The sequence below is a fragment of the Anarrhichthys ocellatus genome, unplaced genomic scaffold, assembly GCF_004355925.1.
Source record: "Anarrhichthys ocellatus isolate YVR2014 unplaced genomic scaffold, GSC_Weel_1.0 scaffold160, whole genome shotgun sequence".
Taxonomy (NCBI): domain Eukaryota; kingdom Metazoa; phylum Chordata; class Actinopteri; order Perciformes; family Anarhichadidae; genus Anarrhichthys; species Anarrhichthys ocellatus.
In genome coordinates, this window is record NW_022280190.1 from 232,670 (window position 1) to 242,823 (window position 10,154).

At 41.7% G+C, this 10,154-nt stretch overlaps 2 protein-coding genes across 2 annotated transcripts in view; one reads left to right on the forward strand and one right to left on the reverse strand.

Annotated features, from left to right (window-relative positions):
* Positions 1–70: 70 nt before the first annotated feature.
* Positions 71–2,521, reverse strand: cetn3 (centrin 3). Its single transcript, XM_031878073.1, has 4 exons — positions 2,401–2,521; positions 1,183–1,318; positions 484–598; positions 71–400 (listed from the first exon to the last, which is right to left on the reverse strand). Exons 1-4 carry the CDS (start codon positions 2,415–2,417, stop codon positions 201–203), a joined length of 468 nt encoding a protein of 155 aa, XP_031733933.1. The 5' UTR covers positions 2,418–2,521; the 3' UTR covers positions 71–200.
* A 6,740-nt stretch (positions 2,522–9,261) lies between these two features.
* Positions 9,262–10,154, forward strand: part of hapln1b (hyaluronan and proteoglycan link protein 1b) — a 27,733-nt gene continuing 26,840 nt past the window's right edge. Inside the window, exon 1 of the mRNA XM_031878083.1 lies at positions 9,262–9,422. The gene's annotated coding sequence lies outside the window, so the exon portion shown is untranslated. The remainder of the gene's footprint in view (positions 9,423–10,154) is intronic.

Genomic DNA, 10,154 nt, shown 5'->3' on the forward strand with positions numbered 1-10,154 from the left:
ACACGGTGATTGACAGGTCTCTACGTCACTCCTCCTCAGTCCAGATACGGTCACTTCCGGTTTACTGGTTGCAGAATACAACAACATGGCGATGGCCAAAACGCCGAATTCGAGGCTTCAAAACCACCACGACTACTTCCACTTCCTCGATACAGTGTACTACTCGTAGTACTAATACAACGCGGTTACTCTGTACCCATCTACTCACTTTCTCCGTCTCCGTCGGCGTCGAACTCGTCGATCATGCTGCGCAGCTCCTCGTCGCTGACGTTCTCTCCGAGTTCTCGAGCGACTCGTCTCAGGTTCCTCAGGCTGATCTTTCCGGACTCGTCGTCGTCGAACAGCTTGAAGGCCTTCGTGATCTCCTCCGTCGGGTCTCGCTCCAGGATGCGGTCGGTCACTGCGGAGAAACACGCCGACACATTTTGAAGGATTCACTCACGAGCGTCGCGTTGAAGCCGAAGAGACAAAAACAAAACGTACCGACTTCATTGAAATCCTCAAATGATATTTTTCCGTTTCCCTCTCTGTCGTAGTCTTTGAGAATCTTTAACACGTCCACTTTCTTCACTTCAAAGCCGAGCGCACGCATCGCCACCTGCTCAGGAACATTCAAACACATTAATCATAAACATAATCAGTAAGTATCGTGTATGTTTACATGAACATTAGTGTCCCGGTTTAGATCTCATGTTTACATGGAACACATATTAACCCGGTTATTTATATCATGAGTTTATGATCAGCTGCTTATGGCGATAATTCAATATTATAATTTATCATCTTTCACTGGAATCACATCGAGATGAAATCATATCTCTACATCTAGACATATTGTGTTAAATAACATAAAGTGATAACAAACTAAAATTCTGCTTGTGTGGTTAAATCAAACTATTCTTAATCTGATAACTCATATAAACATATAAACAGTGAAATACTGGAAATATTTATGTATTTTATAAATATTTAACATTTTAATTTAATAAAGTACTTTTAATTTGTTAGATACTTAATTCACACAGGAGAATACAAAAATATACAATTCATCATCTTCTCTGTAACTTGTAATTACATCCACGTTGCACACGTGTACGTACACTAGTTTAAAGTGCATCCTTTGTTACGTTGACGTTAGTATTTGGTAGAGGTGTTGCTCTGTTGCCGTCCCTCGTGACTCACCTTCAGCTCGTGGTAATCGATCTCTTGATCTTTGTCGGTGTCGAACAGCTCGAAGGCTTCTTTGATCTCATGTCTCTGATCCTCGCTCAGCTCTCTCCTCTTCTTGCGCTTCGTTTTGTCGGCAGGAAGTTCAGTTCTGGAAAAAACACAGACGACAGAGTTTCACCAAATTCTGTGAGAAATCTATAAATATATTTCTGCTTCACACGTTTGTATTATACTTTAACAAATACTTATAGCAGCTGATACCACAGATGGAGCCTCCATAGTATTTACGTGTTTTTAAGATCGCTGCGATACAACAAACTATTGTGTTTACACAAATAGAGAACTTAAACAAATGAAGTTAACTGAATATATAATATTTAACTTAATATTTACTTTAAAGAAATATTGCCATTACTTAAATATTCTGAGGTAATCAGTTTACTCAAACATTTTGAGTACTGTGAAGTTGTTTGGTTTTATAGTGTATATGTCTGCCTGAATACTAATACTAGTACTACTACTACTCCTGTCAATAAGTTACCTTTTCATGAAAATAATCCTCTAGTTTCACACATTTTTGTACACCGAAATCACAGCAAGGCAGATAACGAGGGAGATATAGGGGGAGAAAGAGGGAGATATAGGGGGAGAAAGAGGGAGAGAAAGAGGCAGATGTAGGGGGAGAACGAGGGAGATATAGGGGGAGAAAGAGGCAGATGTAGGGGGAGAACGAGGCAGATGTAGGGGGAGAAAGAGGCAGATGTAGGGGGAGAAAGAGGCAGATGTAGGGGGAGAAAGAGGCAGATGTAGGGGGAGAAAGAGGCAGATGTAGGGGGAGAACGAGGGAGATAGAGGGAGAGAGGGAGAAAGAGGCAGAAGTAGTAGTACCACACTGAAAATACTCCACTACAAGTAAAAGTCCAGCATTCAAAACCTATTCTTAAGTAAAAGTATGTATCAGTAAAATGTATATTAAGTACTAAAGTAAATGTACTTTCCACCACTTGTAATTCCAACAAGCTCTAAATGTGACAGTTAATAAAACAGTGAGGAGGAAAATAAGGAAGCTACAGGAGCAGCTAGCTAGCTAGCTAGCATCACATACCGTTAACACGGAGGAGGAAAGCTAAACATGCTAACGCTAGCTGACGTCTTGGAGCTACGCTTTGCCGCGTTAAAATGAACTGTGTTGAATAAATGAAGAGTAGCAGCGGAGACAGAGAGGTTTACCTTAAGGACAGACTCATTTTGGGAGGATTAAAAAACGTTAAAGCGATAAAACAACACGTTATTATCGATAAACACGGAGATCACTGACTACAACGCCGCGCTCTGGGAGAAGCTTCCTATTGGTCGCTGGTCACTAGGCAGCCGTATGGTGATCTGTGATTGGTTCGCATCAGAGCTGTTCGTTCCTCTTCTTCTTCTTTGCTACGATTAAAGGCAGATTGAATCCTTAGTGTTGAGCTACTGCCACCTGGTGGAGGTAGTTTAGTCTCACATCATTCAGAGGTTAATTATTACTATTAAGAGTACTCAGATAAAAAGTAGTAATACTACAGTGTAGAGGGGGAGATAGAAGTGGGGGCGATAGAGGCAGATAGATGAGGAGATAGATGGGGAGAAAGAGGGGAGAAAATTATTGACAATAATGACGATAATTGTTAGCAGCAGATTAAAAAACATTTAAAAAAATGAAAATGAATACTGCATGTTGTTCCTTTGTCTTTCTCGTATTTAGTGCCACTCTCATAATATCAAATGTGTGAATTCTGACGTCAGTGTTTCCTCACACTTCCTGTGGAAAGATCCTCCGTTAGATGACTGCAATATATATCTGAAAACCATTTGTTGTCTAAGCCTTCCTGTCCACATCAACTCTTCAGACTCTTCCTCCCTTGTTGACCCACGACATCCTCTTCACCACTTATCGTGTGTTTCCCACAGAGCGTTCTCAGCAGCAGTGACAGTGAAGTAAAGTCCAGGATCTGTGCTTATCTCAGAGCGTCTCCTGTCTCACATGTGGTCGCTGATGATAGAGGCCGAGAGTCACAGGAGCTCGTCCTCCTCCACTCGCCCTCTCTCTCTCTAGTCATTCCTAAATACGCACAACAAAACTCAATGATGACGTCACCTTATTTAACGTTTCATCTTCTCTGCTGCTCTCCATCTTCAACCACCAATAAAACAAAAAGAAACAAATCCTGAATTAATACATCTGTAAATCCCAAATGACCAAAATGACAATATTCAGTCACACGGTGACGAAGAGGACGAAGAGGATCTCCCTCACGTGTACTAGAAGCTATAGCTGCTAAAAGAAGAGCTGAAGAGGCTCAGATAGAATCAGTCTGTACAGTGTTGTGAGATGAGAACAGGTGCTTTTATTTCTCCAGATGTTGAGACGTCTGTCTCTCAGAGTTCTCTCTAAATTTACAACTTTGAAAATAAATGACGTTCAGATGCAGACAAATAATCCACAGAGTTTATTAATGTGGATTATTTCTTCTCAAGGATTATGAGACAACGGGCCCCAAAAGGCCTCACACCTCTACATAGACACAGAGTTTAGCTGTTCAGACTCTTTGTTATAGGTTTGTGTCTCTTTCTGGTCATTTGATGTCAATTTGTATAGTTCTGGTCCGTTCTTTGCATACATCTTTGTGGTTGTTTCATGTATCTTTTGGCTGATTTCTCTGCTTATTTGTCGTCACTTCCTGTCTCTTTGTATTTGTTTTGTCTCTCATTAGGAGACAGAAATACACGTTGTGTGTCTTTGTGGTCATTTTGCGTAACGTTTTGTGAATTTAGGACAAATCTACAGACGGCAACAGACAAAGTAGTGAAATAAACATAACGTGTATTTCTGCAGTATCTTGTTTTAAGGAAAGTTACTGTTCAGTTTCTGAATCAAGTCTGAAATAACAAATAATTTACGTCAAAGTGTTAAATGTGTGCGTCGCTCAGTGTAAAGATGCAAACGAGGAAGACAATGATTCATGAGGAAGACAACGTGCTGCACGAGGTCTCATCTGAACCAGATTTCAGTCTGGAAGTGTGTTGAAGACGAGCTGCTGCTGTCCTTCAGACAGACGCCTTGAACTCACGTCTTGTTGCCGAGGTGAACGATGGGGGGGGGGTGATGAGAGGAGAGTGTGTTTACGTTGTCAGCCGGCTGCACAGACGCAGCTTCTTCTGAGGACGCCACATGTGAGTGTGCGTTGGTGTGAACTCAGAAAGCAGCTTCTGTTCGGACTCGGAACAGAAGCTGATTCAGTCCACTTAGAGGAGGTCTACTCAAGTCCAGGTCCAGGGCCCTGCAGGAGGTCTGAGCTGCAGAGTTAAATGAGTTCATTTAATACTGATGGTATGAACACAAGCCTGCGTTGTTCAGCTCTTCAAAGACGGATTAGAATTGAGCTTTTAAGAACAAACCTGTAAATATGCAGCTTATGGAACGTTTATAGAATAAACATTAAGTCGTTTTCAGATAAAAATGATTCCTTTGTGTTATTATTAACTCCTCATATCATTTACTGAGTAACACTAAAGAGTTCAGACTTATTTAAGATCAAACATGAACTCAATGAAACGTTCTGACTTTCAACAGAAGACAGAAAACATTAAACGAGACGTGATGGTGTTTAGTCATTGGAACACTGAAATGTATGAATTACAAAACTATTTTAAATTTAAATAAAGGTATAACTGTTGTAAAAGTAGTTTCATTAGTCAATTGAAGGAGCATGATGCATTTTTCTATCAAATTTTTCTTTTTTAATGGAAAGAGTAAAAATCAAAGATGTGAACAATAAATGTGTAAACCATGAATTGTGAATGGAGCTCACTACGAGGGGGGGCTGCAGCATGTCAAAGTCTCAGTGTTTGGCATATATGTGTCATTAAAACCTGAACCCCACCCTGAACCAGCACAAAGACCCCCCTGTCCCCCCGGCCTGCACACGGTCGGCCTGTTCACCTCCGCTGCTCACATTCAGATTCTTCTGTGAGACGCCGAACAACAAAGACAACGAGTTTATGTGACGTGTTTTACGTGTTTGACTGACTTTACGTACTCATTTTAAGCCCAACCGGTGTTTCTCCTGAACAGTCGTGTAAGTGGTCTAAGAATATTACAACATCCTGACTCTGTGAGAGCAGATTCAATAGATGATGAAACAGCAAATGTTTTGCAGCGTTTTAGCGCCTGAACGTTCTGGTGGTGAATGGAAACAAATCTGCAGCCCAGTTCCAACATCAGATGGAAAGTCTGAAACCAGAAGTTCTTATTAATGCGCGTGGCTTTGTGAATCAAACTGTGTCGTGAATTTTACTACGGAAAGTCTGCATGAGCTACAAGACGCCCAGAATCAGGACCAGAGTGCAGATCCTTTGTTTTGCAACCAGTGAACAGGAAGTGAGCATATCTGGACTGAGGAGGAGTGACGTAGAGACGCCGTATACGTCTCTGGTAGAGACCTGTCAATCACCATGTAGCCCCGCCCTAAAGCATCCCCTGCTTTATGGTCTGTTTGACTCTAAATGGACCATAATGTACTAAATGAACATCATGCTGTATTGAAGAAGACTTGAAACTAGAGATTGAGACCATAAACTCATGTTTACAATGTTTACTGAGGTAATAAATCAAGAGAGAAGTAGAGTCATTTTCTCATAGACTTCTATACAACCAGAGGAGTCGCCCCCTGATGGACACTAGAGAGAATGCAGCTTTAACACATGAAGCTTTGACTTCTCTTAAAGAACCGGAGGTTGTCTCCTGGTTGGGAGTGAGTCACTGCCTCAAAAGAGGGAGTTCAAGTATCTCGTGGTGTTGTTCACCAGTGAGGGTAAATGGAAAGGTGGTTCAACATCTGATCAGGATCTTCCTCCCTTTAGAATTTGTCCAGTCACGTCACACTGGTAAGAGGCCCCGGGTAGACCCAGGACACGCTGGACGGACTAGATATATATCTGGTCTGCCTGAAGCCTGAGGGTTTATCAGGATGAGATGGAAAACGTTGGTGGGAAGAGGGAACGTCTGGAATACCCTCATAAACCTCCGCGACCCGGCTCTGGATAAGCAGATGACGATGGATGGATGGATGGATGGATGGATGGATGGATGGATGGATGGATGGTGTCTTCTTATCTTTTGAGACAAAAACATTCCTGTTTCTGATGGTTACAGAAAATAGGACTCACCTTCCACTTCATCCAAATCACACACGCTGACTCTAAAGATCTCTGACTCTAGATAAACCAGATGTAACTCATCATTCAGATACACACATGTGCTTAATGCTTGTGTGTCCACATCATATTACTGTCCACGCAGTGCAACATAAGAGTCCAGTCAGAGCTCTCTCAGGTCCATCACATGACAGCAGTTTATTCTGAAGCTCATTAAGTTCCCAACAAGATGAACTCCCTCAGAGGAGCCTCTTGCTCAGCTGACAGTGTGATCGCTGACCTTTCCAACTCTTTATGACTTTAACCTTCTGCTGTGAAGCTCGCTGACCGAGACCACGGAGCAGTTAACGGACTCCTCTTTATCAGAGTGGGCGGGAGAACTGCAGGAGGCTGGTTTTGGGCTTTTACGGCCCGGAAAGCTGCAGATTCACCGCATCCTGATGAATGCATCTCATTTCTTATCAAGCAGCTTCTGCATTATATTATTAAACTTGCCTAAAGGTAACTTGAGTGTTGACACTCAGAGAAAACTTGGTGTCTGTGAAGTATTCATCATGTGAGTATATATGAAGTCTTGAGTTGTTAAAAAACATGTTTCGTGACTTTTGACCACCAAAGTTCTACTCACTTCCTCTTTGAGTCCAGGTGGACAGGTGTTCCTGAGATACGTGTCGGATGGACAACCAGGAGACATTGTACCTACTGGCACAGCTGTTGCTGTAAATATAAAAACGAGCGGCACTAAACTACACAGATCCTTTGTTTTCATCTGCCCTGTTGATTTGCATCAGTCTCTAACAATGCTACCTGACTTCCTGCTTCTGTTTTCACCAGACAAGAGGTCTGTAAGTGTGATACATGTGATACAAGACGCAAACAAGTAAGTAGATCTTAAGTGTTTACTTTCAAGAATTTGTCCTTCAATTTCCAAAATGTCATTGCTTCAATCAAGTCTCTTCAGCAGCTTTAAAGCTGCACAGATTCATCGTTAGGCCACCAGGAGTCCGATATTCTCTCTCTTTTAGCTCCGTGTTTGGTCTCCACCTCTTTACCTGCTAAATGTTCCCCTGCGTTCTCTAACTGAGCAGCTAGTGTTCCATGGCTTTTAACAGCTTTTTGAACCAGAACAGTGAAGTTTTGAGCTGTAAAACAAACAAAGAATTAGCTGAAAAGCACTAAAATGCTCCGTAGAGCTGAAAGGAGCTGCAGAGCTGGTTTGTTCATCATTATTTCACATTACAAACAGTCATTTGATTGAGTTAAAATGCAACATACATATTAATGCAGCAGGAATATTGATCCAGAAACATTAGAAATAATAGTAAAACAGTTTAATTGCATTACTTTGACTTTTAAGTCTATTACACAATACTGACAAAGTCTGCAGAGGAGAACTGAGAGTTTCCAGGATCATTTAGTGTGTTTTTAATGTAAAATCATTCATAAAAGGTTTTAGTTACGTCCTGGAGAACCCGGAGAAGCTGAGACTGAACTGTTTGACATGTGGCTCTGTGCCCGGTCCGTCTCCAGCAGTCTGTTTCTCTAATGAGCCTGAGTGCTGCGAAAACCACAGATAAAATAAAGAGAGACCTTTTAAATCAGGTGACGGTGAAGCAGAAACACACACAAGCAGAGCTGGATGGATGGAGGCGGAATGTGATAATGAATTCTCTGGTGAATATGTTGTGAAACAGCGTGCGGTTCTCTGTGAGCGGAGACCAACCCAAGACTGAGGAACTGTTCCCAATTACACTGAAGACTCACTTACGTCAACATAGGAGGGACACGTCCCATTCAGCTCAGCGTCATACACTTACAGATAAGGGTTCCAAACGGGTTCTTCCTGAAGGGCTGAGGTTCTACCAGAACCATTTGCTTCTGAAGAACCCTTTATTTTAAGGAGAAGGGTTTTTTCAAGGTTCTTTGTGAGACTAAGGGTTCCATTTAGAAACCAGTTTCATCCAAAGAACCCTTTTTGGAAGAAAGAGTTCATCAAGAGTTGTTGAAAGGATAGGATTGAGCTGCACCACATCAGCCTCGGTTCTTTAGGGTTCTAGATAACATCATTGAACTATAAAAGGGTTCTCGGTAGAACCTCCTGGGTGGGTTCACGACGAAACCCTTGGAATATAAAAGAGCTCTCGTTAGCACCCTTAGAAGGTGGAAATGTTCTGGATAGAACCTCCACAGAGGAAGAATAGACGTTGTCTCCATGACGTCACTCATTGGTTTGTGGACTGATGTTTTGAAGCCTTGAGTTCGTCTCTTTGGACGTCGCCATCTTAGTTTTTTGCCACCAGACCTGACACAAGGGGGTGGAGCTAACTTCAACGTCATTTTTAGACAACTAGAATGTTCCAATTAACTTCCATTAAGTGAAACAGACTGCAGAATGGTTGCAGTGCAGTGAGACGAAAACACGGACAAACTCCCATAATGGACATCGCCTGGTAACGACCTGTCAATCAAACGGTAGCCCCTTGGCCCCCTAAGACCCTGCTACAGCCCTGCTGTCTGTGATACACTGTTCTTACTCTGTTCCAGAGTTCAGGACATGAAGAAAGCTTTTGTATCTCTCAGGTGTTTGATGGTAAAAGAAGCTTCTTATTGGAGCAGATGCACTTAAACGTTTATGGGACTGAGGGCTCTGAGGCGGATTGAGCAACATGGGTTGGGTTTGTTTGAATAAACAACAACCCAGAGATCCAGATCAGCTCTCCACTGCAGTGATGCAACCAGACAAACTGTGAAGCCTTTTGATTGTTTTTATATTTTGGAACAACACATCCGGTAAATAAACCCGCAGAAGTTTTTGGAGTTTTGCACTAAATTTCACCTGGCGCACTCCTCTCGACCCAGCGCGTAAACACACGCGCACATATTTGCTGCTCTCTACCACACACTGAGCTTTCAGAGGAACTAGGAGAGGCTGACAACACACACGCACACACACACGCACACACACACCGCCCGTTTCCTCGTTCCTTGACTTGCGCTTCATTCCGCGTCCTGACCGCCGGAGAGTTGAGACTTCCCCCGCAGCAGAGCGCACTGAGCAGGTACAGTTCTTCTATTCCTGTTATTAACATCTGTAAAGGACGCGTTGAAGGACTCGTGTTTGACGCATGTTGCTTAGTGAAGTGATGGCGCAAACACACTTTACTGCTTTTAAACAGATGAGACGCAGAAAACACAGAAGACAGAAATCATTTGGTGAAACCGGTTCAATGTTTTGCATCTTAACGAATGTTGTATCATTAACTGCTGTTTTTATTAGAATAACTCTGAGAACACTACTGAGAATAATGACAAGTAATAGAATAAACTTTATTTAAAAAGTCATTTTGATACAAACAGAAAAGAAAATAAACATTTAATTTCTGGAAGAACATTTAAAAGAATACCATTAACAAAGTAACTTACATCATCATACTCTTTATAGGTTTTTACATAAAAGCAGAGTTTCTTTGGTCCAGAATAACAAAAAAGCAGCTTCACTATAAACCTCATATTAAAAGTGAAATACTATGTTTTATTTATCAGTAGTTGCTGTCATTGTATTGTTGACTTTAAAAAAAAACTTATATTAAGTCTTAAATGAATTTTTTTAGATTGATCATATCTTCCACTGTCCACAATGAGCTGTTTGGCATGAATTGTACAGTTTTGACCAAACTGACTTTATTGCAACTATTTTCAAGTGTTTCCTGGTTATCCTGATTATATGATGTTACAGTGTTTGTGCGTGACGTTACGGTGTTTGTGCGTGACGTTACGGTGTTTGTGCGTGA